This window comes from Emiliania huxleyi (assembly GCF_000372725.1).
Source record: "Emiliania huxleyi CCMP1516 unplaced genomic scaffold EMIHUscaffold_1, whole genome shotgun sequence".
In the NCBI taxonomy this organism is placed as follows: domain Eukaryota; phylum Haptophyta; order Isochrysidales; family Noelaerhabdaceae; genus Emiliania; species Emiliania huxleyi.
In genome coordinates, this window is record NW_005202428.1 from 1,801,250 (window position 1) to 1,828,385 (window position 27,136).

At 65.1% G+C, this 27,136-nt stretch overlaps 11 protein-coding genes across 11 annotated transcripts; 3 read left to right on the forward strand and 8 right to left on the reverse strand.

The window, feature by feature from the left end:
* Positions 1–1,215: 1,215 nt before the first annotated feature.
* Positions 1,216–2,181, reverse strand: EMIHUDRAFT_349290 (hypothetical protein; the record flags this gene model as incomplete). The annotated part of the gene is made up of 2 exons (XM_005794242.1): positions 1,791–2,181; positions 1,216–1,366 (listed from the first exon to the last, which is right to left on the reverse strand). Coding segments are annotated over exons 1-2 (365 nt in total), but the record flags the coding sequence as incomplete, so codon positions are not given.
* Positions 2,182–3,057: 876 nt separating this feature from the next.
* Positions 3,058–4,902, reverse strand: EMIHUDRAFT_194440 (hypothetical protein; the record flags this gene model as incomplete). Its single annotated transcript, XM_005794243.1, has 3 exons — positions 3,058–3,754; positions 3,949–4,450; positions 4,797–4,902. The coding sequence occupies 3 exons, from the start codon at positions 4,900–4,902 to the stop codon at positions 3,058–3,060; spliced, it is 1,305 nt and encodes a 434-aa protein (XP_005794300.1).
* On the forward strand, positions 4,828–6,639 carry EMIHUDRAFT_95080 (hypothetical protein; the record flags this gene model as incomplete). Its single annotated transcript, XM_005794244.1, has 3 exons — positions 4,828–4,944; positions 5,117–5,377; positions 5,680–6,639. The coding sequence occupies 3 exons, from the start codon at positions 4,828–4,830 to the stop codon at positions 6,637–6,639; spliced, it is 1,338 nt and encodes a 445-aa protein (XP_005794301.1).
* A 229-nt stretch (positions 6,640–6,868) lies between these two features.
* Positions 6,869–9,711, reverse strand: EMIHUDRAFT_431850 (hypothetical protein). Its single transcript, XM_005794245.1, has one exon. The coding sequence runs from the start codon at positions 9,311–9,313 to the stop codon at positions 8,363–8,365; it is 951 nt and encodes a 316-aa protein (XP_005794302.1). The 5' UTR covers positions 9,314–9,711; the 3' UTR covers positions 6,869–8,362.
* An 843-nt stretch (positions 9,712–10,554) lies between these two features.
* On the reverse strand, positions 10,555–11,132 carry EMIHUDRAFT_194444 (hypothetical protein; the record flags this gene model as incomplete). Its single annotated transcript, XM_005794246.1, has 3 exons — positions 10,555–10,716; positions 10,791–10,904; positions 11,019–11,132. The coding sequence occupies 3 exons, from the start codon at positions 11,130–11,132 to the stop codon at positions 10,555–10,557; spliced, it is 390 nt and encodes a 129-aa protein (XP_005794303.1).
* Positions 11,133–11,162: 30 nt separating this feature from the next.
* EMIHUDRAFT_194445 (hypothetical protein) lies at positions 11,163–12,012 on the reverse strand (the record flags this gene model as incomplete). Its single annotated transcript, XM_005794247.1, has 3 exons — positions 11,163–11,344; positions 11,417–11,561; positions 11,692–12,012. The coding sequence occupies 3 exons, from the start codon at positions 12,010–12,012 to the stop codon at positions 11,163–11,165; spliced, it is 648 nt and encodes a 215-aa protein (XP_005794304.1).
* Positions 12,013–12,146: 134 nt separating this feature from the next.
* EMIHUDRAFT_194446 (mitochondrial carrier) lies at positions 12,147–13,398 on the forward strand (the record flags this gene model as incomplete). Its single annotated transcript, XM_005794248.1, has 3 exons — positions 12,147–12,230; positions 12,362–13,164; positions 13,347–13,398. The coding sequence occupies 3 exons, from the start codon at positions 12,147–12,149 to the stop codon at positions 13,396–13,398; spliced, it is 939 nt and encodes a 312-aa protein (XP_005794305.1).
* A 4-nt stretch (positions 13,399–13,402) lies between these two features.
* EMIHUDRAFT_461019 (hypothetical protein) lies at positions 13,403–15,215 on the reverse strand (the record flags this gene model as incomplete). The annotated part of the gene is made up of 5 exons (XM_005794249.1): positions 13,403–13,727; positions 13,909–14,187; positions 14,277–14,326; positions 14,405–14,495; positions 14,697–15,215. 5 exons carry the CDS (start codon positions 15,213–15,215, stop codon positions 13,635–13,637), a joined length of 1,032 nt encoding a protein of 343 aa, XP_005794306.1. The 3' UTR covers positions 13,403–13,634.
* A 371-nt stretch (positions 15,216–15,586) lies between these two features.
* On the reverse strand, positions 15,587–16,753 carry EMIHUDRAFT_95084 (hypothetical protein; the record flags this gene model as incomplete). The annotated part of the gene is made up of 1 exon (XM_005794250.1): positions 15,587–16,753. The coding sequence occupies one exon, from the start codon at positions 16,751–16,753 to the stop codon at positions 15,587–15,589; it is 1,167 nt and encodes a 388-aa protein (XP_005794307.1).
* A 3,302-nt stretch (positions 16,754–20,055) lies between these two features.
* On the forward strand, positions 20,056–22,280 carry EMIHUDRAFT_194449 (hypothetical protein; the record flags this gene model as incomplete). The annotated part of the gene is made up of 10 exons (XM_005794251.1): positions 20,056–20,260; positions 20,298–20,368; positions 20,474–20,512; positions 20,616–20,660; positions 20,790–20,897; positions 21,128–21,186; positions 21,275–21,366; positions 21,503–21,623; positions 21,854–21,882; positions 22,036–22,280. The coding sequence occupies 10 exons, from the start codon at positions 20,056–20,058 to the stop codon at positions 22,278–22,280; spliced, it is 1,014 nt and encodes a 337-aa protein (XP_005794308.1).
* A 1,370-nt stretch (positions 22,281–23,650) lies between these two features.
* EMIHUDRAFT_431851 (hypothetical protein) lies at positions 23,651–25,160 on the reverse strand (the record flags this gene model as incomplete). Its single annotated transcript, XM_005794252.1, has 5 exons — positions 23,651–24,016; positions 24,127–24,192; positions 24,266–24,580; positions 24,782–24,939; positions 25,012–25,160. Coding segments are annotated over 3 exons (563 nt in total), but the record flags the coding sequence as incomplete, so codon positions are not given.
* Positions 25,161–27,136: the final 1,976 nt, after the last annotated feature.

Genomic DNA, 27,136 nt, shown 5'->3' on the forward strand with positions numbered 1-27,136 from the left:
TGTGCTCTATCCACGAATCGGTCCGTAAGTCGCCAAATCTCGCCTAACCTCGCCTAACCTCGCCTGATCGCCTAATCTCGCCTAATCTCGCCTCATCCCGCCTCACCTCGCCCCACCCCGCCTCACTTCACCTCATCTCTTTCTCTAGGCTACTCCGAGACCGACCCGAGACCGACCCGAGACCCGAGATCGACCCGAGCTCGACACGAGATCGACCCGAGATAGACCCGAGATCGACCCGACGCCAGCTGACCGACGCCACACCGACGCCACACAGCTGACCGACACCACGCCAGCGACACAGGTGTGAATAAGCTGTGTGCCGCTATTTTCACGCTGCTCAGCACGCCCCCCGGTTAAGCTGCAATGCAAAACTCTTTTTACCACCTTCAAGTACGCCCCCAAGACTCCCCCTAACCGCCCAGGATGAGCTCCTGAGGTGCCAGTCTTTCTTCCGTCCGAGATATGGCCGGTTGAAGTTGGGGTTCCACGGTCAGGATGGAGGTGCCGAACTGGATGGGGGTCAGCCAGGGAGGCTGTTGTGGCGCACCGGACCGCCCCCCAGCACCGTACCCCACCCAACTGCATCCATGGGAGTCACAAACGGTCCTGCACTCGCGGCTGCAAGCACTCACGACACTCAAACCCACCACCTGCCTCCTACCCTGTACGAGGAGCCATTTCACCCGTGCAACATCTGCACAGGTGTACCGCCGACGCTCAAGCGCCCGGCCCCTACTAGAGTAGTCTTGTGGGACCCACAAACGACCAATACATCCACTCGGGGCTGTAGCATGTGTCCGGGGGGGGCATCCCCGTAAAGCAGCCAGCAGGTGCCGGACACGGCGTTGGCCGTCTTGGACCGAGATCAGGGCGCAACTGCCTGTCTCGTGGGGCTGAAGGACCGTCATGGGGTCGGATTTGATGCTGCCAATCAGTCGGGTCGATAGGTGGCGCCCCGGCGAGATGCATTGCGGGTGCTTGGCGTCGCCTGCTTGAGTGGCCTGAACGCACTCGCGGGAGCCAGAGAGCAAAGGTGTGCGCGAATTGAGGCTTCTGAGCGAGTCCAGGCAAGCCACAGGACCGGCCATGTGCCTTGGTAGTCGAGCGGTGGCCGGAGGTAGCCTCCAGTAGTGCCTCTCAGTTCGGCACCTCGGTCTCGACCACGACCAGACTGGGAGCGGCACACAGCTTATCGGGAGGATGTAGCGATAGGTAGGTAGGTAGGTGTTACCTCACACGGTCTACTGCAAAGACAAGGAGGGCCCACAGCACACACACACCAAGAGTGCATGTGCTGCATTGGACATCAGAGGGCCAAGGGTTGGATCAAGCAGTGGGAAGGGACTCGAGGTGACGCGCGAGCGCGATAAGCGCGGCATCTTCGTCGTCAAAGCAGCGCATGAGCGCATCGAGGTCGTCGTTTGCTATGCGGTCGTAACCATCGTCGTCGTCGGACTCGTACGCGGGCCCGCGGTCGTCCTGGTCGGACGTGCACTCGTCCTCGTCGGACGAGTACTCGCTGTCCTGCTCGGCTTGCACGGCGCGGAGCGAGTGCACCCAGTGCGGGGCACCGTCATCCGTCTTCATGCGAAGCCAATCGCGCACGTGGCGGTAGAAGCGGTCACCCTCGGGGTCGAACTCGTTGAACCCGAAGTAGTTCCAGCTCCACCACGCGGTCGGCGGCGCGCGACAGGATGTAGACGTCGCGCCGCGAGAGCGGCGCCACCTTCTCACCTGCCACGTACTGCCGCACCCCATCCCGTTCGATGTAGATGCCGGTGATCTCGAGAGACCTGCACCTCCACGCGCTCCGTACCGCCGCGCCGATCTTCGCGCGGGCACCCAGGCCGCTCGCGCACCGTCGCGCAGAGTCGCGCGTTGCTGACGCAAGAGGCCGTGGGCGAGCTGCTCCCACTTGATCGCAGGAGCAGCCGCAGGTGCCGCAGCCTTGTGCTGCCGGAAGTTCTCGAGCCGGCGCGCGCGGCTGGCCTTGCCGCCGCGCGCACGCCGCTTTGGCGCCGCGGAAGCGATCTTGCTGCTCACCGTCAGCACGCCGTACGCCTCCTCAGAGGCCTTGCCCACCTCTCCAGATGTTGCGAGGACGCCACCCGGCATGGCCGGACCTGTCGTGGCGTGGAGCCTTGATGACGCTGCGACCGCGTGCAAGCACGAGCCCAGTGGGGGGTCTGTCCACCACGGTTAGACCCTATGCAATAGGTAGGTAGGCCCGGTTTTGACCGCCCCAGACAGAGGGCCACGCAATAGGTAGGTAGGTAGGTGGTGGTGGTGGTGGTGGCGGGACTTGAGAATCGTGCTTTTTGGGTTGGGTTGGGTTGGGTTGGTGGGTTGGGTTGTTCCCAGCGAGGTTGGGTCGTCGGCGAAGGGTGGTCTCGACCGCCGCCGCTCACGCCAGCGAGCGGCCACCATCGGTGTTTTTGGCTTCGCCACCGTCCAAAGCGTGCGCAATGCGCTCGCCGGCATCGAGCGAGCACGCCTGTCCGACGAGCGGCTTGCTGTGTGGACGCCTTCTTGTGGCTCTCGTCGAGAGCGTTTTGCGTCCCGGCGGGTGTGAGAATGTGTGTCGTTCTGATGTGTCACTGTGTACGTCACATCGATGTGGATAACAAGCACGGTCGATCCGTCGAAGCGATACACTCGTTCCTATCACGCTGGAAGGCTTGCACGGAGCTCTGTGCCGGCACACAGAAGAGCCGTGCGGCAAGAAGAGCTCGATGGGGAGCGAGAACCGTCAGAGGTGCTCACCCAGGTTTCGGAAGTCCGCCCTGATGCGGTCAGTTCCCCCAGGTTTGACCGCGCAGCTCGCAAGACTCGTTCAGCACTCGTAGCCTTTCTGCGCCTCTGACTCTGCACATGCTGCTACGGGAAGAGCAGTCTATCCGCAATATATCGACGAGTTCGAGAGAGCCACAGCTTTCGCTTGGGAGGGATTGAGCGCGTCGCGACGGACTTCAGGTTACACCTGAAAATCTGACGGTTCTCGCCGGGACGCAACCACACCAATGCACTCGTTAACTACGCTAGACTAGAGCTATTTTAGGAGTCGTCTCGCACGAACTCCTGGTGCCTCATCACCGGCGTGCCCCACGGGAAGTCGCGCTCACGCGTAGCATAGTCGGAGTACCACATCTTATGCCACACCTGGCATAGAACGCGCCGCGGCTCGTCGCTGTCGTTGGCGAGGCCGCGGTGGTATGCGCGGCCGTCAAACACGACGATGTCACCAGCGTCGGCGCACATCTGCACCGAGTCCTCGTGCGCGAGAAAAGGCTCGCGGCCGCCGTGGGCGAGGATCCCTCTCTGCACCGCCGCCGCAGCCAGGTGGTGCGAGCCAGAGATGATCTCGGTCGCGCCGTTCCTCTCGTCCATCCGGCCGAGAGGCGCAAGCGTCGTAAAGTAAAAGGGTGGGAGAGTGCCGTCGATCCAGACGTCGCCCTTGCTCTCGCCCCAGAGGTCGTAGCTGTCGCGGTGCCACGCGCCGTTCGGGTTCTTTTGTTCGCTGATGAGCGCCATGTTGTAGTGGGTGTAATCCTCCTGCAGCATCCGCCTCATCAGCGCCCCGAGGGCGGGCGGCTCGTGGTACTCGGGGCCTGCAAAGACACCGTCCTGCATCCGGTGGCAGAGCTCGTAGCGGCCCGGCCCCGTCTTCACCAGCACGCTCGACCTGCCCGGGGCACCCTTGGCCGGGTCGTTGTTTGTGAGGTCGCACATCTCGGTCAGATCGAGGGTGCGCCTGGCGCAGCGAGGATGGAGGGTGGGAAGGGTGAGAGGTGCGTGTGAAAGCAAGCTAGAAGGGCAAGGGGTGGCTGGTCACAGCGTGTAGAGAGACACTGTGTGCAGCACTATGATTCGCGCCGGTTCGTCCAGTCCTTGAGCATGTATGTGAATCGGGCGGGGGAGGAGACAGTGGTCTCGCACGAGCAGCACGGTTGGCAGCCGTTCGACTGCGAGCCGTCAGGCCCTCTTCCACTCGTCTCACACTCCGCGCCATCCTCGGAGGCTGCTGACGATGGAGTGCAGGTGCCGCTACCATTGTCGCCCTTAGGCTCCCAATACCTGGTCGCCTCGGTGCGACGTAGCGCCGCCTTAGCGTCCTCCCAGCTTTCGTCATAGGCCTTTGTAAAGGCTGCGACTTGCTCAGGGCTGTAAACACCTCTCAGAATCACCCATCCCTTTTCCCTCAGCTGCTTCTCGGCGGCTGGAATGTCAAACCCCTGCGCTGTCGCAATGGCCTCAAGGCCGTCCAAGCGCTCCTTGGTGTTCCACGAGGGCAAGAAGGTGGTTGTAGACGTGTCCGGAGGCGGCTCTTCTCCTCTTTCTGCTGGTTGTTCGTCCATCCAAAGCGGCACTGCTGGTTGTTCGTCAAAGACGGACCGGCTAACCGACCGAATCGCGAAGGCCGAACGTTTGTTAAAATTGGCCGCTTGTCCTGTTGGAGAGAGGCCATTAGGGGCATAGAGATAAAACCGTACCTTGTTGTGTTCTGTGATCTGTAAGGGTCCGCCCGCAGGCGCCTTTTGTATACCGACGAGGCGCTGCGTATGCCACCGGTACTCCCCTTTCCCCCTCCATGTACTCTCTCCATGTATTGTAGAAGCTCGGTGGATGAATCACAACTTGTCTCCCGCTGGGGTTCTGTGTGATCTCTCTCCCAGTAGTAAACGAGAAGCTAACAACTTCACGAAATTGCCAAATTCGGCGTTCTTTTACTCGTAGTCGAAAAGCCGGTCGGCCACTTGCAAACTACAAAGCGGCCGCTGGGGCGAGCTGTGGACGTGCGACAAAGCCGCTGGGCGCAGGAGAAGCATGGCCGCCCTGCGCCGCAGCCTCGTCGCGCTCGCGCTGGTCGATCACCAATGGGCGCGTGGAGCCGGCACGCATGTCCGGCGTTATGCAGACCCGTGCTCACAGCCTCTGCTGCCGGTTCGAACCTGCCCGGTGCTTGCATATGGGAGAAGGCTTGGGTGGGCGATGCAGGCTGGACAAGCAAACAGAGTAGGAGGAGGGCTGAGAAGCTGCGCACACTCCAGCGACAGCGCACACGCGGTCGCCACGGAGGACCGCCCACCCCTCAGCCTCCCGACCCCACACAAAGGTGCTTGTCTACGTGTATCTGCTGCCGCCTCCATGCGCGGATTGGGACCCAGAGGGCGAGGATGCGTTCGACGAGGCGTTCGGCGAACTCCGCGACGCGCGGCTGCCACACCTACGCAACACATCCAACCGTGCCCTCACCACGCTCTGGCACTACCGGTTGCACTACTCGCAGTGCCGCACGCAATGCGCAGAGGCGCCTCGCCGCCCTACACGCATTCTCCGCAGCTCGCGCCGCCCCAAATCTGCCCACGCTCCCCTCGTGCCTGCAGGCGGCGGACATTTTCTTCATTCCGACGCTGACAGCGCCAAAAGACTCGCAGGGGGGCATCGGGCGGGGATGTGGCAGCTGCGGTGCGAGCGAGCTGCTGCGCCATCTCCCGCACCTCCGGGCCGCGACCGCCGCGCGGCACGTGCTCCTCTGCCCGCTCGAGCACTTTGCGATGAGCGCCTGCGAGGGATGGTGGTCTCACCCGCAGGGCTTGCTGGCGGAGGCGCTGCGCCGATCCTCCTATGCCGGGACGTCCCCCACGGCCGTGGCACTGGGCACGGCGCGTCCCATAGGCGACGCGCCTCTCCTTCTCGGCAATCGTCCCGCCGGCGATGCAGCCGCACATCTCGTACATGCGCCGTCCAAGCGAGCGGGAGGCACTCACTGCGCCGGAGACGTACCCGCACCTATACTCGCTGCCGCAGCCGAGCATCGTGCACTGGCTGCGACGGGCGCCACCCTTCACACCCTCCGACGAGCGACCGTACCTGATGTCGTACGCGGGCAGCCGGAAGGGCGACGTGGCGGTGAGGCGGCTCGTTGCTGATTACTGCAACCGCTCGAGCGGTAGCAAGACGTGTTTGATGCCGAGCTCGATGAAGACGGTCGAGGTCGCATTCGTCAAGATGAAGTCCGTCTTCTGCCTCGAGCCCGCGGGCGACACGCCCTTTCGCCGCTCGATCGCGGACTCGGCGGCCCTTGGATGCATCCCGGTGCTGATGAACAATGTGTCCGATCTCACCGGCAACCTAGTCTGGGACGACTGGCGCGAGCAGTCGCGCGTCCTCCTGCCGCGCGACGAGCTAATATCCGGCCGCCTTGACCTCGGCAAGGCGCTTGCACGGCTGCCCAGGGCGCGCGTGGCGCTGATGCAGCACACCCTTTGGCTGCACGCACGCAAGCTTCAGGTTTCATACGATGACGACCAGCGCGATAGCGTGTTCGCCAGCCTCTCCGGCATCCTCTCTGCGCGGGGACTGTCTCGCCTGCCGCGCGCCGCTGCGCCGCCCGTCACCAGGGGTGAGGAAGGCACCGGCGCTGGCAGCCGCAGCGGCAGCGGCAGCGTTGCCCCGTGCACGGATCTGCCCGACGTCGCGCACAGGGAAAGCTGCCGGGAGATCATGGACTTAGCGGCAGAGGTGTCTGCGCGGCGCAAGCGCGGCAGGAGGAATGCGCCCGAGGCGGACCCCGATTTAGGGAAGGTAACCCTTACCCGGGCCGGTGCTCGACGTAACAGAATGTACAGAAGATGACTCACGTAGAGCTAATCGAATGTGGAATAAGTACACCCGCGGACCCGCGTGTTGGGATTGGGTACTCCTGTCAATACAACATTGCGTGTACACACACGCCGCGATGTGTACGGTGTGTAGATCCTGTGTAGATCGCAGTGACCAGTGTATCGGGGGGTTGTGCGAGCGCGTCCAGACTCCAGAGCCGGCCTCGCTTCCGTCGTCTCGGATCTCGGATGGGAAACTGAATGAGTCCGCTCGATATTACAGTATTGTTGACTGTCCCCGTTTTTTTGTTGTTGAAATGGAGAGAGAGTGGATTTGTACGTCGTCCAGCATGTGCCACCACCGCCGACCCGATTAGCCGTCGTACTCGACCTCGTGCACGATCCGTCCGTCCCCGTCCTCCTCCCGCGCCATGACGGTCGCAGGGTACCACCGCTCACTGTCGCAGAAGATCTCGAGGCGCGATCCGGTGGGCAGGACAGTGTGGCCGTCGAGCGCCGCCCTGGCATCCTCGCGCTTTCGCTTCCGCCGCTTCGCCTTCGTCTCCTTGCTGCGCAGCAGGGTGTAGTTCGGGCCCACCTCCGCCACGCTGTCCAGCACGTGGACGGCGCTCGCCATCTCGACCGCGTCGTCCTCCGGCGGAAGCTCCGCGTCGCCCGCGGCCGCTTCCCGAGCGCGCTCGTCGCGCATCCGCTCGTGGTGGGCCTGCCGACGCGCCACGCCGGCGCCCGTGTGCCTCGCCGCCGCGTCCGGCGACGGCATCGATGCTGTCCGCCCGAGCGTGACTCGCCACTCCACGACCTTTCCACGACCTCCACGACCGCCGAAAAGTTCTCCCACTCGCTCTGCCCCAAACCTACCGGTACATCTTTCTACAGTTACATTACAAGATGCGCGCGTCGTGTCCTGCTCTCAGCGGCTCTCTATGAGCGCTGGGCCGCCGCGGCCGCCGCCTTCCTTGCAGCGGCCGCCTTGGCCCTCGCAGCGGCCGCGCGCCTCGCCTTTGCGGCGGCCATCGCCGCCTCAGCTGCCGCCGTGGCCGCCTCAGCTGCCGCAAGTGCCGCGGCCGCGGCTTCCTCCTCGGCCGCGGCTTCCTCCTCCTCCGCCTCTGCCTCCTCCTCCTCTTCCTCCGCCTCCTCGGCCAAGCGCTCCGCCTCGACCATCTCAGCTAAAGCCGCTGCCTGGCTCTCCGCCGTGATGCCGAGCCGGATCCTCTCCTCGTGACAACTTTCGAGAAGCCTGATCAATCTCGCCTCCTCGGCCTTCTTTGCGGCCTCGGCTGCGGCTGCCTTTGACAGCACCTCGACACCCTCTGATCGTGCCTCTGCACCCTCCGCCGGCGCCTCGGGCTCCTGCGACGGCCCAGCGCCGCCGCTCCCGCCGCCCTTCTTCTTCTTCTTGCCCTTCTTGCCCTTGCCGCGCTTCTCCGCCTCCTCCTCCGCCAGCAGCTCCTCGGCATGCCGCGCCGCCTCCGCCTCCGCCACCGCCCTCTCCGCCGCCCTCTCCGCCGCCCTCTTCGCCGCCTCCGCAGCCCTCGCCGCCTCCTTCGCCACCGCCTCGGCCGCCGCCTTGGCCGCCGCATGCTCCTCGAAGGCGCGCACGCACTCGGCGCTGCCCGCCTCCTTGGCAAGCTGCAGCGCTGTGCAGCCAGCCGCCACGCCGAGTCGAATTTCCGTGTCGGCGCCCGCACGCAGCAAGCAGAGCACGACGGCGGGGTGGTTCTGGTAGGCGGCGAGCATTAGCGCAGTGAGGCCGGTATTGTTCTGCTGGTTGATCTCCGCCCCATGCTGCAGCAGCAGCTCGGCCACCCGCTCGTGAGCGTGGTGACGCCGTAGCTGTCCTGCAGGTTGATCTCCGCCCCGTGCCGCAGCAGCAGCTTGACCACCCGCTCGCGGCCTTGGTGGGCGGCGTACATCATGGCAGTGCCGCCGAGGCTGTCCACCACGTTGACCTCAGCACCGCGCTGCAGCAACAGCTCGACCACCCGCTCGTGGCCTTGGCGGGCGGCTGTCATCAGCAACGTACAGCGCTCACACCCTCTAAGAGTGAAATTCGCGTCCACCCGCCCGCCGCCGTCGAGCCACGCCAGCAACGCCGCCTCTTCGCCTTGCCTAGCCGCCTCCGCGATCTCCTCGGGGACGGCGTCCTCGCCCGTTCCGCTCTCCACGCCGCCAGAAGAGGACGCGGCAGTTTGCTTTCTCTGCGAGAGGGGCTGGTCCTCCTCGTCAAACGAGTCCGGGGGCGGCTTGTTGGTTGGTGCCGCCGCTGCCCCCTTGCCCGAGGCGGCATCGCCGTCCGCCCCTGCGCCGCCCGCCTCGCCGATCTCCTCGGGAACCGGCCCGCTGCTGCCGCCCTCGCCGCCCGAAGCGCTGCCTGCCCCCGCGCCGCCCGCCTCGACCGCCGCCGCGTCGCGCCTCTCTGCCGCCACCTCGCCGAGAACTGTCTTGACAGCGGCGACGCACTCGGTGTGACCCTTCTCCTTGGCGATCTGCAGCGCCGTCCTGCCCGCCGCAGTGCGCAGCGCCATGTCTGCGCCCGCCCGCAGAAGCTGGAGCACGACGGCAGGGTGGCCATTGAAGGCGGCGCCCGCGAGCGCAGCGTAGCCGTCGCTGGCTTGAAGGTTGACCTCTGCGCCGTGTCGCAGAAGCAAGTCGACCACGCGCTCGTGGCCTTGGTAAGCAGCGAGCATCAGCGCGGTGCTGCCGCCGCTGCTCTGCAGGTTGATCTCCGCGCCGTGCCGCAGCAGCTTCTCGACCACCTGCACGTGGCCGTGGTCGGCGGCGGCAATCAGCGCCGTAATGCCGATACTGTTTTGTGCGTCCACCTTCGCGCCGCCCTTGAGCAGAAGTTCGACCAGCTGCTTGTGACCGTTGCTGGCGGCGATCAGCAGGAGCGTACAGCCACTCACACCGCGATACACGCACGTCGCGTCAACCCACCCGTCCCCGGCGAGCCACGTCTGCACCACGCCCACCTTGCCGGCCGCCGCCGCGGCTTGGATCTTTTTCGGCAGCGCGAGCGGCGCAGCCTGTGGCGTCGTTGAAGCGTGCCCGCGCCGGGAGGCGGCTGAGCCAGCTATCTGCCGGCAAGGCATAAGATGCATGTGTCTGGGCTTTCTTTTAACGTGCCTGTTCGCACCTGTGTTGAGCCTGTCTGCTGTGAGAGAGAGTTGTCTTGTTTTATTTCTTTTAACGTGTATCTGTTCTTCGCCTTTCGATAAATCAAATCTAATCAAATGCCAGTGGTGCGCGCCTTCGGGTGTATATACATTTCCTCTCGCACCCCGTCTCTTTTCCTTTCCTCTCTACAGCACGCTCTCTTTTCCTATATATTTTCCCGGGGAAACCATCAAATTTTCCGGGCTCTGAGCCGAGTCTGAGGCTGGTTTGGCTTTGGGCCCAAAATCAGCCAAATCGGCAAAATACCGGGTATTTTGCGGGTGGGTAGGTCTGGCCACTTTTTCTTTGCCTTGCTTCCGTTGGGTTTCTTTGCCTTGCTTACTCCCTGCTGACAAGTGCACTGGACAATTGGCGACCAGTTTGCTTACCAGACCGTGAGCAGCCTATTGATTATATCCAAGCGTGGTACAAATTGCGACACTATCTGGTGCAAAAAGACCAAGCTACTGATCATCAACCTGGGTATTCAAATCAAATGGATCTTTGACTGGTATTTTTGCCTCGCGCCAGCTGCATTTGCGATATGCGGCACCATCCTGCTCGTTGCTTGGGGCATTGCAATCTACAATTTCGTGCGATCCCTCCTATCCCACACAAGAGGACGCATCCAAACCGCCGCATTTCGCCCGCCGAAAAGTTCTCCCACTCGCTCTGCCCCAAACCCAAATCTGTCTACAGTTACATTACATAATCCGCGCGCATTTACGACGGGGGGGGGGGGGGGTCGACGGAAGCACGGAAGGTCATTGGTTCACGCCTTCCCAACTGCCTTCCCTGTCGCCTCCTCCCAGCCCAACGCCGTCGGGATGTCCTCATAGTCAAGCGTCCACAGGCGGACGGCGTTGTGCGAGGAGTCGTCGTAGCACTTGAAGCCGAGGAGCTGCTGTTGCGTGGGAGTCATACTCCTGGCCGCCTCGGGCGACACTCCGAGGCATCCCGCCTCCTCGGGCGTGAGCCAGCCTATGAGAGCCTTGCCGCATCGTCAACTGACACGACTCCCTGCCCTCTCATCTCTGGCGCGAGCCCGCCAGCGACATACGAGAGGTGCAAACCCTGCCTCCACTCGCACTGGGTGGTGTTCGCGCCACTGCCGTGGATCACCTGGCGGAGCAGCCGCCACCCCACTCACCTCCAGAGGCTCTATGGTGTATTTTCTCGGAGATCTCGGCGTAAGGCCTTGCCGCTGTAGATCATGCCGCTGCCAGCCGGCATCACCGCCTGCGTCACGTCCTCAGGCGCCGCCTGGAGCGCGTAGTCCGGCCACGCGTGGCTGCCAGGCACCACGCGTGTCGCGCCCGTCTCCGCTCGAAAGTCGGAGAGCGCGATCATGCACGAGATAGTCACCTACATTGAGGCACTCTATTGGTGACGAACAATGAAGCGATGAATGGGTGTGCGGGTGCTTGCTAGAAAGGTCGCCGCGGGCGAGGCGGGTGAGGCGCAAAAGTGCGGCCAGTTGAGCGCGTCGCGGTGCAACCACTGCGCGCGCTCGCCGGGGCCGAGACACATCATCTGCCCCGTGTTCATCCAATAGGACGTGCCTAGGTGCAGCGCCCGGGACAAAATTTGGCGACGCCCATCTCTTGGCCGGTGCGCGTCAGGCAGACTGTTACAGTGGGGAAGGAGCTCGGCGTCAGCCATGCGCAGCAGCAGCGGGTGCACCAGCACGCGGTTCAAAAACGTTCGAGACCGTGCTGCGAGCCGGGTGAAGCGCACCGTGTTGCCGCCCCAGAAGGCCGCGACGTGCGCGTCCACCGCCTATGCGTGAAAATATCTAGTGTGCAAACACTAGTAGGAGACGCCGTGTACCGTGGGGCCTTGTTGTCCTAGCACGGGAGTACCCGTGTGGACCGGAGGCAGCAGCAAACACGAGTAGCACGCGGGGCACGGACAAAGCTGCTGCCTTTGTTCCAGGCATTGCTGATTCGAAAGACTGCGCCGTCTCCCTGCGCAATGCCTCGACGTCGACCTGATCAAGCATGCCGCGAACCACCACGGCACCATCGCGCTCGAACGCGCCACGAATGTCCTCAAAGCTCACGCTGTGGTCAAAGCTTTGCAGCGGCTTGGCTCCGCCCTCCGCTCTGCTGTGTTTTGTCGCAGCTGCCGTTGCCGCTCGCGTCGCACCGAGCGCTGGCGTCCGAAGGACAGTACCCCTTCGCTGCGTATGCTGCGTGAGCCGCGCACGCGTAGCCCAGAGCAGTGCCATGGCGTATTCTTCGACCCAGTGAGAGGGAGGGGACGCGCGTTTTACCTCACAGTTGCCGAGCTGTACTCGATCGCCTCACGCCGCGCGTGGGCCTTTAGGGGCCTAGACACCCCCACTCTCCCGTTTCTCCCTGTATGGAGATCGCTGATGACGTGATTGCCGGCATGGCTGGGGGCGCCTCAACCCTCGCGGTGGGACTGCCACTCGACGTTGTCAAGGTCCGCACCCAGGCGCAGCCTCACCTCTGCACCGGCATGCTGCAATGTGCTTTTCAGGCGTGGGCCGGCCTCCTCCCTCGCACAACACTGGGCACACAGGTACACCCAACGAAGAGTGAGCACCGTGGCAGGTGCTCGCCAGGGAGGGGCCATCGGCCTTCTACCTCGGGGCAACGCCCGCTGCCGCCAGCATAATGCTCGAAAGCACGGTCCTCCTTGCGCTCGATCGGCATTGGAAGAGGGCGTTAAATCGCGCCGCGGGCAGGGAGTCGGATGCGGATCTCGCTGCATATGAGGTCGCGCAAGCTGAGAAGGCACTGAGGACTAAACCAGTAGTGCCCACCCAAAGCGACATGCCGCAGGAGTCGCTCTGCGGCGGGGCCACGGCGGTGGGCACGGTCTCCCTGATCTGCCCGCTGGAGGTGGTCAAGGTACGGCTGCAAAACCAGGCGGCAATCCCGGGGGCAGGCGCGGCGTGCGGTCCTCTCGCAACGGCGGCAGCGCTGTGGCGCACCGAGGGGATCTGTGGCTTCTACCGGGGATATAGCGCCCAGTTGTGCCGGGACGTGCCCTTCTACCTCATCTTCTTTACAGCGTATGAGGGGTACATGAAGGCTGCGGCGCGGTGGAGCGGTGCCGAGACGAGGGACGGCGTACCTCGGTTGCACGTCCTCCATGGCGGCGGCCTGGCCAACGCTGCAGCCTATATGTGCGGCCTGCCCTTCGACGTGGCCAAGACGGTTGTGCAGTCGGGGGCGGTGCCGATCGGCGGCGGCGGCGTATGGAGCACTCTTTGGGCGCTCTGCCGGGCGGACGGGCTGACGCGCCTGTTCCGGGGAGGATGGCCCCTCTTTTGGTATGGCTACGTTACGGGAGCGGCGTGGTGGATCACAGTGGAGACTGTGCAGGCGCAGATGCAGTGCGGTAAACGTCAGTGATTATTGCTGGCAGCGCGTACCATACGTCAGTACCGCGCCCATGATGCCCCATGCCGCGGCGTGCCCCAGCGCCGCCGGTGGCGCGTCGCGGCGTGTGACGGAGACACGACACTCATGACGACACCGCTCCGCCGCACACTAGCGCCACCGCTACTGCGCCTGCGCGGGGGGTGGCCAGGGACGAGAATGTCGCGGCGGGCCGACCGATTCTCAGCGACGAGGCTCTCTAAAAAGGTGGACTGAGACGTCTTAACAGTACGAGGGGCCACACACAAGCGAGAGCGCTCAGCCCGCACGCGCGTACCGCGCGACAACACAGGCGCGGGAACGGGCTCTCACACACGATCCCAGCGGCTTCCACCGCCACGGCGCGGGGCCCGCGCCCCAGCCCCGTCTTCGAACGTTCCGGGACCGCTCCGTCAGACATGAACCATGGCTGCGCCTCGGCCGGCGGTGCCTGCCTCGCCTAGGCCTCGTCCTTGTACTCGTCGTCCTCGTCGCCCCCGCCATAGTCATCATCGCTGTCGCTGAGGTCCTCGTCGCCGCCGCCGGCCGCCGGCTGCAGAGCGGGGCGGGGGGCGGTCAGGGGCAGAGCGGAGGGGGGGCGGGGATGTTGGACCCGGCGACGTGGGTCTCTTGGGAGCCTCTCGGGCTCTCGTGTGGGCGTGGCGGGGCGCGAGACGTGTGGGGGAGTGTCAGTGCGGCGGGCGGTGGGCGGCTTTGAGCGGGATGGGGCGCGCCTCCGGCTCCGGCTTCTCGTACGGCGTGAGCTCCCCGGCCAAGAAGGCGCGCGCAAACTCACTCATCGTGTCGCCCGAGAAGGCGGCGGCGCCGTCGGCCGGCGCATAGTACTGCCCGCCGGCCGAGATGCCCATCAGGATGGTGTTTGGCTTGTCGGTCGGTAGGCCGTAGTCGCCCAGCTCGTAGCTCAGGTCTGTGCTCGACGCGACCGCGACCGCCAGCTTGCCCTTGAGCTTGGCCGCCGCCTTGCGCGCGCGCTTGAGCACGTAGCTGACGCCCTGGGCCGGGAGAGGAGCGGCGGTGGGTGCAGCGGCGGCGAGGGAAGCGGCTGCGCCGGGGCTAATCAGGCAGAGTGTCCAGGAGGCGCCTTTGCATTCTTCGCGAAGTCGAGGTTGAAGAAGACGACGAGTGTCGCGCCTAGCGCCGACACGTCGCCGAGGTATGCGCCGAGAGGCAGCCGAAGTCGGAGAAGGGGCGGCGGGCGGGGGGCTGCACCGGAGTAGCGCTCCTTGGTGGAGGAGGAGTAGAGCCCGACCAGCGGCTGCGCTTTGCTGTTGAGCCAGTTGCGGACCGCGGACTCGGACAGCTGCCGGGGGAGATGGAGGAGGGACAGAGGGTGGGGGGAAGGGCGGGGGCAGAGGATGGTGGGAGGGGAGGGGGGGTGGGAGGCGAGACACAAGGTGGGTGCTGGTGGCGCGTGCGCGCAGAGTTGTGCGCGTCCTTTGAAGACGGCGCTGTGTGTCCTCCTTCGTCCGAGCTGGGCCGCGTGTGCTGGCCGGCGGAGCACCTTTGTCGACGGGAAGCGCTCGCGCGGCTTGTCTCCGTGCTCGGCAGACAGAAACTTGGGCGAGCGGTAGAGGTAGAGGCCGCCCGTCTTGGACTTGAGCTTGGCGAGCACGTCGGGCGCCGCCGAGAAGGCGAAGCGGTAGTTGTACAGCGACGAAGCGATCGAGTTGAACGCGGCCAGCTCCGGGTTCGTGACAACGGGCGCCTCCCACGTTCCGTCCTCGTCCTCGTCCCAGTCCTCGGGCATGACGGCCGCCGGGTCAGGCATCTCCTTCTCGAGGAAGGCGCCCACCACAGACGCGTCGTTGTCATCCATGAAGGCCTCCAGGTCCGCGACCGACGAAAGCTCGCGCGCGGCCCCGTCTCCGGCCGGCGCCGGCGGAGGGTCCTCCTCCTCCTCCTCCTCGCCGTACCCACCGCCGCCGCCAAAGTCGTCTTCGCCGTAGTCGTCCTCCTGGCACGCGGCCTGGCCGGCGAGGCCGAGGAGCAGCAGCGTGAGCACGAGCTTGGTGAGCCTCATCACTCCGCTAGCGCACTGAGGTGTGAGAGTCTCTGACCCGCGCGGCGACACGTCACGAGCGCCATTTCGCCTTTTCTTTCTTTCTATTCCTTCTTCTGGACTTCGAAAACACTAACACAAAAATAATTGTGCAGCGGTCGTACAGCGGCGCGGTCGTCTCTTCTTCGATGATCTCGCCAGGGAAGAATGCGTAATGCGTAAAACGCTAAACGGCTCGATGGACGATGCAGGTGTAATCGCGCCGGCGGTAAATAAATAAATAAAAACGGACACCTCTACTGTGAGGGGTGCAGGTGGGTAAAAAGCACTCTGTCAACACAAGCCACGACCACCCAACTCCTCAACAAACCGCTCAGCCTCAGAGAATGCCTCTACCACCTGGGGCTGCCCTTGCCACCCTTGCCGCCCTTGCCGCCCTTCCCCTTGCCGCCCTTGCCGCCCTTCCCCTTGCCCTTGCCCTTGCCCTTGCCGCCCTTGCCTCCCTTGCCTTTTCCGCCGCCGCCGGGCGACCCCTTGCCGCCCTTCCCGCCACGCGCGCCAGAGCCGCCAGCGCGGCCCACGTCGTCGCTGTCGTCGCCACTGTCGTCGCCCTCATCCTCCGAGTCGGGCCGCGGCGTGTCGACGTGGCGCGCCGCCTTGCGCGCCGGAGTGTGAGCCGATGGCTGCGCCCGCTTGCCGCCAGCCACACCCGCCTCCTCGGCGCTCTCGCCCTCCTCGCCGCTCTCGTCGCCGCTCTCGTGGCCGCTCTCGTCGAAGATGCCGTCGGCGGAGTCCTCCTCGTCCTCATCGCTCTCGCCGGCCTCGCTCTCGTCGTCGTCGAGAGCCCCGCGCAGGGCCGCATCCTCCTCCGCGTCGGAGGAGCCGTCCTCGCCGCTCTCCTCGCCGCTCCCCTCCTCGCCCTCCTCCTCGCTCTCAGCCTCCCCCTCCTCCTCCTCCCCCTCGCTCTCCTCCTCCTCCCCCCCTTCCTCCTCCTCCTCCCCCTCGCTCTCCACCCCTTCCTCCTCCCCCTCCTCCTGCTTGCCGCCCGCCATCACCACGACCAGCCGGTCCTCGCTCGCCTCCACCTCCTCACCCTCATCCTCCTCCTCCTCCTCCTCCTCGCTCTCCGCCGCTTCATCCGCGGCGGCGCGAGCCAGCATCGCCTCCACCTTCGACGCTGGCCACTTGAGCGGGTCCTCCTCCTCCTCCTCCTCCATCCCCTCCTCCTCGGACTCCTCCTCCGACTCTGAGCCAATCGGGAAGCCCGCCCTCACCCAGCCGCCAACCACGTCGATGGCGCACTCGCCGGAGGCCTCGAGCGCGGCGAGATCGCGCTCGTCGAGGACGACACCGAGGCAGCTCTGCTCGCAACCCGGCCGTAGCGAGCACAGCACGAGCGAAGGGCTGCTGCACGAGCTCACCGTGAGCCGCGCACTGCCCGTGGACTTGCTGAGCGCGGCGTGCTTGAGCTGGAGGATGTGGCCGGGACACCACGGGCGGTCGCGGGAAGGAAGCGCGACCTTCTCGCCTGGGGCGATCCGGCAGGCGAAGAAGCTCATGTTCAGGAGAGTGTGGCCTCGTGCCTGCCCAAACGTCAGCTGGCGCAGCACCTGCAAAAGAAATCCCGCTGCAGAAGCAGGGATAGCCGTTGAGAAGGCCGCAAATGAAGCGAGTCTATGGCCTCAAAGACAACACGACGGAACATAGCGAATACAAGAGGCTGGCGGAGCAGCTGGAGCGACCAGAGTGGGCGCAGCTGCGACAATACTGGAAGTGGGCGGCCATAGAAGAGCGCGCACACGGACAGAAGACGGAACGGAGGGCGCCCGATAGGGTGCGGAAGGTGAAGGCGGCAAGGAAGGCGCCGACCTGCTACGGGGGAGGCACGGAGGAGGACGAACACGGATGGGAGTACCTCTGCGAATGGGAAGGCGAGCAGAGCGACAGCTGGGTGTGGCACGATAAGATGCCCCACACATGGGAGCGGGAGCTAATGCACGCGCAAGGCGCGAGATGGCAAGCGGCGTCCTTCCGAGAGTGGCTAGAACACCGCAGAAGACTAGGTAGATCGGGGCCGGAGGCAGCGCAAGCGGACAGAGCACTAGAGACGTGCGATGGAGAGAGTAATGCTCCGTCGTGGAGCGACGTGCTCGATCGATTCATTGAATACAGCAGGGAGGTTAACGGGGTGTGCACAAGCGCACCCAACATGACAGAACACACGTTCGAAGAAGGGCGAACCAGGACGGACATCCGAGTGGAGGGGAAGGCCAGGACGCTCTACCTCGGAGGGAAGAAACCGGCGCAAGACAGCGGCACGCAACTGGGGTCGAGAGAGGACGGGGACAATCGAGTGATAAAGCTGGAGGGGACCCCGGGCCTCGATACCAACGCGACATGGGAGGAGGAGATACCCGAGCAAAATAAGATCACGAAGGACGCGGTGAGAAAGATGATGGAGAGACAGGAGAGGGAGCGACAGGAAGACGTAGGGCGTGCTTGCGCGCCTTTCCGAGGCCCCTCCAACCCACCCGCGCTAGGTCTCGGGTTTGACGCATGGGGTCACACCCGCGAAACCCGTGAACTAGCCGGGGCAGTCGGAGAAGGGGCAACTCCGTGCACTGACGGTCGGCCGTCAGAAAACACGCCTCCGTGGCTCGGGTTACACCAATCCTCGCTACCCAACGCGGCCAAAGGATATCCACCTCGAGAACCTCGAGAGAGGGAGTATCCGCGGGTCGGGCGGGGGGGCCCCTCCCTCCTAGATGATGATTCTAGCACTTCCCTCCATAAGATAAGGCCACCTCGAATGTGTATAGAGGTGGTCATTGAGAGGGGAGTCCTAGAAACTGAGGGAGTTGGAGGTTATTTTGTCTGTCGGTCGGTCGCGAAGAGAGTTGTTTGAGCACTGGATAGGGTCGATTCCGCATGGTACGGGACCCCTCAGAGTTGTTTTAGTGTGTGTGTTAATGTGGGTGATGTCGTAGTACTCAGGGACAAATGCACACCACAGCGCTCGACATAAAACAGGTAAGACGCAGTGTCCAGTGACGCTCGGCAAGTGTCCTCGAGCAGCAGCGAGTCCTCATCGGTGTTCGGTGGGTGGCGCGGGTACTCGAGTAGGATCGCGGGTAGAGTGATGCCGAATCCGAGACTCGGCAGGGCGGCCGCTCCGGGCGTGGTCGCGAGTCGCCTCGCCGAGCGAGCGGAGACTGGTCGCTCCGTCCGTGGCGAGCGCGAGGGCAGAGGCGCTGCGTGTGTGGCCGTATGTATGAATGTAGGAAGGTGAAGAACAGTCAGGCTCGGACTGGACACCAGCGCGGTTCGTATAAAAGGAATAAAGAAAACAGACAACCCAAGGGAGGGATGGGAGGACGGCACATCGGCACACCGCCACCACATAGGGATTTTAAGGAGAGGAGTGTGGTGCTAGCCGTCGCCCACCCTAACCCTTGCTTGGTCGTCTGCCTCTTTCTATCTCCCTTCGCAGTCCCTCGCCGATTCTCGCTGCAACCAGCGCGGCATGACGTATGTGTGGCCGCTCCGGTCCCAGCAATATTTTGACCGCGCAAGACAAAGGGTGGCTAACTAAGGCTCTGTCTGCCCGGCGCCCGCGTCGGTACCATTGACTAATCCCGGAATACGCACCCACACACCAAATAGCGAAAATCCGAATACCGTGCAAAAACCACGGAATCTGGACCGAAGAACGTCGGGGCAAGTTTGGCTAACTCCATAACATCCGGCGCTTCCTTCGATTGGATGGACGGACGAATGATCGCGGAAAAGCGGACCGCATCGCGACATCGGGGGTTCACCATATGCCGAGCCTGCTCGGCCTGCCATGCGCGCGGCGCGCGCCTCGCCCGAGCGCAGCCACCTGCGGACCTGGCCAGCCTGTTCCTGGCTCGTGCCCAGCCTCTCCTTCCGCTGCCGCCGGCCTCGCAGTCCCGCCAGCCATCACACTGCAGAGCCTGCGTAGACGCCACAGACGCCAATTCTGCAGCCCACAGCCCTGGCAACTCGAGGGCCAGCAGTATACGACGACGACATCTCACACCCCGCGCTGGCCAGCGCCATCTGGGATCAGCCCCTCACGGCCCGGCCCAACCTTCCCTTCCCCACCCTCACCTCCTCAGCCATGCCCCCCACTCCCCACCCGCTTGGATCGATCAGCTGACAGCTCCACAGGCTCCCACCACCGCGTGTCGTGTCATGAAGCATGATAGATAGAAATAGAAAGCATGAACCATCGAAAGGTCTGATCTCCAAAAAGAGCTCTCGGCCTGCCGCGCGCGCCCGCGCCGCCCCGCCCCTTTTGCGCAGCAACACCTTAAACTTTTAGGCCCTCCAAATTCGGGTCGGAGCGTAGCGGAGTGGGACCCGAGTTTGAAAAAGGCGACGGACGCTTGCGTCCTAGCCTCCAACAACGCCTCCCCGGCGCAGAGGGGCCCCCAGAGGGATGCTCAACCCCCCCACGCCACGCCGCTTGCGGCGGTCCTCTAAGCCATACCCGGGTAGCGGTCGCACGCACGGCTCCCGCGAAGTTCAGGGAGTCGGCTGGTGCTATACCCAGCCATGGCATCGCTCACTGTCTTCGCACTCATGGAGGCCACCAACACCACCCGAGTTCTCGAGCACCTGAACGAGCTTCGCAAATTTGGCGGAACCGGTGGCGGCAAACGCGGTCTAGGCGTTTCCCGGCAGGCTCTTGCAACCGACGATCCGATCCACACGCTCCACGATTGACACTCCACGCTTGATCGACACTGCACACGCACTCCATAGACCTCACACAAATACACACCTGCAGGCGCTCACGCCGCCCGACATCGCGGCCCGTGAGTGGGTGATGGCGAGGATGGCCGACGCGGGGCTGGCGAGGAGGAGGATGGATGGCATCGGCACGGTGTACGGCGAGGGCGGCGACCCGTCGGCGCCGAGCCTTCTGATGGGATCACACACCGACTCGCAGCCCGAGGGCGGCTGGCTGGACGGAGGCGGCCCGCCGCTCCCCCGCCACCGCACCCGCGCCACTCGACACATATGCCACGAGTCCTCGGCATGTGCGCTGCGCACGCAACTCCGCCCGCCGCCCCGCAGCGCTCGGCGTCGTCTACGCCCTCGAGGCGGCGCGGGTGCTGCACGAGGCTGGCGCGCCGGGCGCGTGGTCCGTCATCGACTTTCAGGAGCGATCGCCCGAGAGCAGAGACCGCTCCCCGAGGTCCGTCCGAGGGCGTGGCGCGGCAGCATGCCGCACCGGCGCCCGCCTTCCATAGGACGAGGAGGGGCGGTACAACACTCTGACCGGCTCGCGTGTCTTTGCGCGCCACCTGCCGCCGCCGCTCGAGGAGCCGGCGGACAGAGCGACGCGGGAGAGGACCCCTCTCGGATGCACTTCCGGCGGCACCTCGCACGTAGGAGATGGCGGACGGCCGTGCGAGGGCGGGGCTGTCCGCGGCGCCGGTCCTCTATTGGGACTCAGCCCGCCCGGCTGGCTTTTCCGGCTACCTCGAGGCGCGAAGCAGAGAGCAAGCTCGCGGCAGTCTCGGGGCGCGGGACGGCGCAGCCTGACGCCGCGTGGACCGTGAGCAGGCCCACATCGAGCAGGGCCCGCGCCTCGAAGCCGCCAACGCGTCGCTCGGCGTTGTGACGGCGGTCGTCGGCCTCCGCCAGATGCGCGTCTCCTTCCTCGGGAGGCAGGTGGGTCGGCCACCTCCCGTCGCCTACACCTGTACCTGTACCTGTCCAGCCCCACCACCCTCGTAAGCCCCTCTCCAGCCTCACAGCCCTTGCCTCCGCCGCGTCCGCTCGCGCCGCCGCCGCCGCCGCCGCCGCCGCCGCTTCTTTGCTCCTGCCGCCGACACATCCTCCGCCACCCTCGCCTCCACCTCTGCCCCCCCCGCCTGCAAAGCAGCTGTCTCAAACTGCAGGACCACGCCGGCGGGTGCGAGATGCCCGAGCGGGCCGACGCTGCGCTCGCGGCGATGCGGTGCTGCGAGGAGAGAGCGAGCGAGAGAGAGGCGTCGAGTCGGCGCCGTGAGGAGGAGCTGACGCACCGGCCACCCCGCGTGCCATAGGTACGCTAGCGGCCTCGACGCGGCGCTGCGACGGGTGTGCGACGCGCCGGAGGCGTGCGACGGCGCCGTCTGGACCTTCCCTGACCTGACGGGTGCTCGCTCTGCCCCCTTCGCCCGGCCGCGATCAGGATGATCGTGCCTCTCTGCCGCCTCTCCGCCACGGCTCCGCGCTTCGGAAGGCGCACTCGGCACCGTCGCTCGCCCGCCCGGGCTGCCCCGTCGCCGTAGGTTTCGTTTCGCACTCGACCATCCCAGGCGAGGCCAACCTCACGCTGCAGTTCCGCGCGCCGACCGAGGCGCCGATGGAGGAGATTGAGCGCCTCGCGCGCTCGCACTGCGAGGCCGATCGGTCGGCGCTCGGCCTCCCGCCCCTCTCGCACGCGCGGCCCGTGCGCTGTACAATCGTCCACGAGCCGTAGATGCGGGATTCAGACCCGCGCATTGCGACTAGCACTCTCGAAAGAGGACACGTGTTCGGCTGTATGAGGACCCGACCCCGGTGTTTGCACGATGTAGGTCCACGAACGTCCGCCGGTGAGGGCGGCGCCGATGGACGACGAGATGCGATCGTGCGTCGAGGCCGCGCCTGCTCGTCGAGATCGCCCGAGGTTGACCGCGATTCACCGTGGCTGGCCGAGTTGTAGGCGGCCGCCCGGATCGCCGCCCCGTCGGCCGGTGCTGGCGCAGCGGGCACGCTCTGTGGCAGCTTGGGAGGCGAGGCTAGGAGCTTTCCCTGAAAGCTCTCGGACTCTTCCTGCTAGGCACGCTCGCGATGCCCAGCCGGGCGGTGCACGACGCGTCGCCCGTGGCGACGAGGATGCCGGCGGCGATGCTGTTTGTGCCTTCGGTGGGCGGCGTCTCCCACTCGTTTGATGAGCACACGCACGACAAGGACCTCGCCCTCGGGGCGCGCGCGTTCGTGGGCGCCGCGGCCGGGATTGTGTTGCAGCAGTGCGCGGCGACGCCGCCGGAGCTTGGACGCGTGTCAACTGTAATTCCCGCATGAGATCCCGACGACTGTGTGTTGACACTCGACTGAGCCGTAGCTCCCGCGTACCGTGTAGAAAAAAAACTGTTCAGTTTTCGAAGGCAAAAACGCCAGCCTGCGCCCTCCCCTCACACTGACACTTCTCCCCTATTCCCATCTTCAGGTTGCGCACACATCTCCCAGCGAGCTAGGGGATCTCCGCGTTTTTTCTCCCCTAGTCATCCGCCCGCGCCGCGCGCCATCTATGGGCGACAAGTGCAGCCACTGACCGAACTATTCCAAAGGAGTGGTCGACGCCTCGCCTGAAGTCGGGTGGGCTCGCGCACACTGCTTAGCCCTAGGAGAGGGGTGTGTGTGAGGTGGTGGAATGGTAAGGTTTCAGGCCACGGGGGTGGGGTATTTGGGGGATGAGTCAGGAGCCAGCAGCCTTCCTACTGGTCCTGAGTTCACAGCTCTTCCGCCCGACGGGGTGGTCCCTTGGATTCGGGCCCCGCTCCCTTTTCCTGCGCCTGGTCTGTCCCTGTCATGTGCGTTGCGAGATGCAGAGCTGGTTAGCTGTAGCACAAAGCTGGTGGAGCACTGTCTGGTTAGGCTGGAGAGCTGTTAGGCTGGGGCACAGAGCTGGTTAGGCTGGAGCACAGAGCTGGTTAGGCTGCTGGTTAGGCTGGAGCACAGAGCTGGTTGGGCTGGAGCACAGAGCTGGTTAGGCTGGAGCAGAAAGCTGGTTAGGCTGGAGCGCGGGCGGCGGCGGCCGGCGAGGGCATCGCAAGCAGGCGAGAGGCGGCCGCGGGGCGTCGAGTGGCGCGATAGGAGGGTAGGCTGGCCGTGGGGGGGCGCCGCGTGGCCTCGGCAACGCGTACCGTGTAGAGTTAGAGCGTGCAAGCTGTCCTGGAGACTGGAAAATCTCTGCCCCCCGCGGGATGCCCGGAAGGGGTGGAGGGTGACCGCTGTTATATTTGAAAACACACATTCAAACACGTGTCTATAGAGAAAGAATCGCCGCTCTCGTCTAAAAAGTAAAAGACTAAAGAGTACGCGTCGTCAGTGTATATGTGAGCATTGTTCTTGGCGATAGAGGGTAGACAGCGTCCTAATCTAAAATCTGAGGATTCAGGATTGAGGCATCGCTTCAGTGAGGCCAAAGTGAGTTTATGGATGTGTGAGAACGGTACGGGACACGAGGAAGCACGCGGACCGACTCGTCGGCGACTCTGCTGCACGGCGTTTCAGAATTTTTCTCAGCGTGAGCGAGACGTGGAAGAGTGCCACCGTCGCCCGAAACGCCGCATGTACCTCTTGCGAGCCAAAGATCGACTCGCATGTCGATTTCGACTTGACGGCAGCATGGAGGCATCACGTCTCCATGCTGCCGATTGGCGAGAAAACCGGAGCGTTTCTCTAATCTATTCAGAGCATACACGTACACGCGCGGGGCGACACATTCCGACCAAGCACACCGGCCTCCAGACATGATCCAAACACTTCCACTCCTAAAGTACTCTCACGATTGCTCTGCGTACACGCATTACTCTCGCATCTCGCAGTCGAGACTCTCTCGTTCACCCGATCTGCTGCATGATCTCGCGCATCCGCACGAGCGCGCGCCGCAGCCGGTCACTCGTGCTGCCCACCTCGAGCAGCGGCTGAACCGCGTCGTCGGTGGCCACGCCGATGACGCCCCACACGGCGTAGCTCAGCCTCTGTGCGCGGCGGCGTGCCGAATAGTGCGCGTGGTCGACGGGCACAAAATGGACCTAACGCGCGCACACACACACCCGCGGCGCGTGACTCCAGTGTGCGGGGGTGGGGGGGTGGGGTGTGGGGGGTGGGGGGGCGTGGGGGGCGTGGTCGAGGGAGCGCGCACCCAAGAGGAGAAAGAGTCGCCCTCGCCGTCTGCCTGCGCCGCCTCGTACCGCTCACGCAGCTGCGCCTACGGGACGTGTCGCCGACAACGTCGTGGAGAGTCTCGACCCGTCCGTCCGGCGGGAGGCCGTCGTCGGCGCCCCCATCTTCGCGAGCTCGAAGTCGACGGGCCAGCCGCCCGCCTCGGGGGCGGGAGGCATCAGCCCGATGAGCTGGCTCGGCACGGGCACCTGGACACCGCAAGGACAACGGTCGAGGTCGAGGGGGAAATGGGGAAGGGGAGGTCTCTCCCCCCCTGCAATGGTCCCTTCTGTGATGGTCCATGGATCTTGGGCGCCACCCCACAAAACGACACAGAAGCGCGGCACGTCTGTGGGTGGAGAACGGGGCACCTGCTGCCCCTTGCCGCGCAGCCTGGCGATGGTGGCGAGGAGCCGGTCGAGCTCCAGCCACACCTGCGGCGGGCGGGCGGGCGGCGGTCGAATGCCGCGAGAGCGCACGATGCCTGGGCCTGGCGGGCGGTGTCCATGCGCCCGTGTGTGTGTGTGTGTGTGTGTGTGCGTGCGAGCGCGGTAGGGGAATGCTGTCGCGGCAAAGGAACGCTGTCTTCCGCACAAGCCCGCGTGGCGAGATTGCGCGACGGCCAGCACACTCGCCTGAATCTCGAGCGCCGCGAGCGCGCGCGCCGCCTCCGCCGCCGCCTCCGCCGCCACGGTCGCCGCCTCCTCCGCCGCCGCGCCCGCCGCCGCCTCCTCCGCCTCCTCCCTCGCCCGCTCGATGGCCAACTCGACCGCCTCCCGAACGGCCGGAGCGCCTGGAGCACAGCGCCCGGCGTAAAGAGCCGCCGCCCACGCCTCGAACTGACCCCCCCAGGCGGGCGCCGCGCCCGCGTAAAAGTCGCCCCGCCCCTCTGCCTCGTCGCCGCAGCGCTGCTCCTCCGCCTCCCACCGCGGCAGTCCGAGCGCGTCCTTGTAGCAGACCGGCCGCAACCCTCCGGGCGTGAGGGGCGTGCGGCCGAGCGCCGCCTGCAGCGCGGCGGGCTCAGCACGCGCGGTGGACTCGGCCAGGCGCGCGTCGACCTGCGAGAGAAGCGCACCAGGTTCTCTCCTGGCCACATTACGTACTCAAAGGGAAGGGGGGCAGAGGAGCGTGACTTGATTGAGCAGGAGCGGGACTGCGCTGTGGCGCGCTCTTCCACCTGGCAGAGGCTGAGGTGCATCGAGAGCGACAGGTTGGCGTGCTCGTAACCGCGCCAGTGCGCCTCCTCTGCCGCCGACGCGGCGCACGTCAGCCGGCGCTGCAGCTCGTGCAGGCGGTGCGTGCCTGCAGGGCATGGCATGGACTCGTCCTGGACGTGTCGCGTGTCGCGCCGCAGCCCGCGCCGTCGTGCGTGCCGTCCGTCTTCTCGGACCAGCCCGATGCCGCGAGGAAGCGGCCGGCGAGGCGCGCGCTCGAGAGCAGCTGCTCCTCGTCCGGGAGGATGGCAAAGTCTGCGCGTGCGTACGGCAGCGTCTGCGTCGCGCGGAGGGCGTAACCGCGGGCGAGCCCCTGCACGAGGAGGGTGAGTCGCGAGTCCGCCTCGCGCTGCACGGCGACGACCTGCGGCAGGGTAGGGGAGGGTGGTCGGGTGGAGAGGGCTCGGGCGGAGATTCTCGCGGCTGTGATTGGGCTTACGACTCCATGGCCAAGCGACTCCACGTAGCCCAACCACGCAAGCCCAATCACACAGTCTCTCTTTCTCCGCCTCGTGGCGAGGACGCTCTGTCTCTCCGCCACGCCGCGCGCACACCTGCATGAGCGTCCCATGCAGCGCGGCGCTCGAGTCGGGCCGCAGCTCGTAGTCTGGGTTGTCGAGGTTCTTGATGCCGCCGGGCAGCTGCAGGTGCGCGTACCTGATCACAGCGCGGCGTGTGAAACGAGGCCGCCAGGTTGGCCGGGCAGCTGCAGGGGCGCGCACAGCCATGGCTGTGGCTGCGCCAGCAGCTTCTCGAATAAGAGCGTGTACTGCGGCTGGAAAACATTGAGCACTGTCCGATGGTGGGGAAGCATGGCCACGGACCAACGGGTCGCTGGGAGGTCGAGATGAACGCCCACGCGCGCAGCATCGCGCGTGGCGACAACAGGTGTGCGTGGCAGTAATTTCTCCGACGGAGGAACCTCCTCCGATACGGCCAGGAAGGAGCGGCGGATGGCCGAGAGGGCAGCGTTGCGTTCGGCATTGTCGCCGTTGCTCAAGTCTCCGCCTGGAACGGCCGTCATGCGCACGAGGCGGTGCGCTCTAGGGGGCGAGGCGGTCGAGCCTGGGCTCAGCACCACCGCGATGGTGGCCACGGCAGCTGCCGTGAGGAGCATCGGGCCCGTTTTGCCGTGATCTTGAAGCCGTATCGGCCGTGCACCTCGAAAGGGCCGTCTGCAGAGAACCTTCCTGCAATCATCAACCGGCATTGCTCAGTTTCTTTCCCCCCTTCTTTTCTCCGCCTAAGGTTCCTCGAATGCTTGTTAGAGCCGAATGGGGGGGGAACCCGGCCATCAGATATCGAAAAGACCCGCCCTTTTGCAGGGTGGTACTCAACGCGGCCAAAGGATGATACCTGCAGGATACTCGAGTATCTCGAGAACCTCGAGAGCGCCGCTGTGGTCCCGCACAAGACGTTAAAACTACATTAAACGTCCGTCCCGTCGTGATAACTTCCGTCGCCTTTGATGAGCGACGCGTACCCCGTGAGCGAGCTGCCGCGCCCTGCCCGCACAAAGGCCGACAAGACGAGCAAAAAGGCAGCGCTCACGGTCGAGGCCGCTCAGCCCAGCCCCGCTCCGCGGCACTACCGCGCGCTCCTACTCGCCTTTCTCGCAGGAGCCTTGGCTCTCGCAGGGGCGGGCGCAGGCCTCTTCCATGCCGAGTACGCCACAGTGCTCAAGAGTGAGCCGAGCCGTGTGCCGCGCACGGGCGCCCCGCGCGTGCCGGATGCTCCCCTGTGGCTATTGCCAGCACGATCGGCCCTCCACGTTCG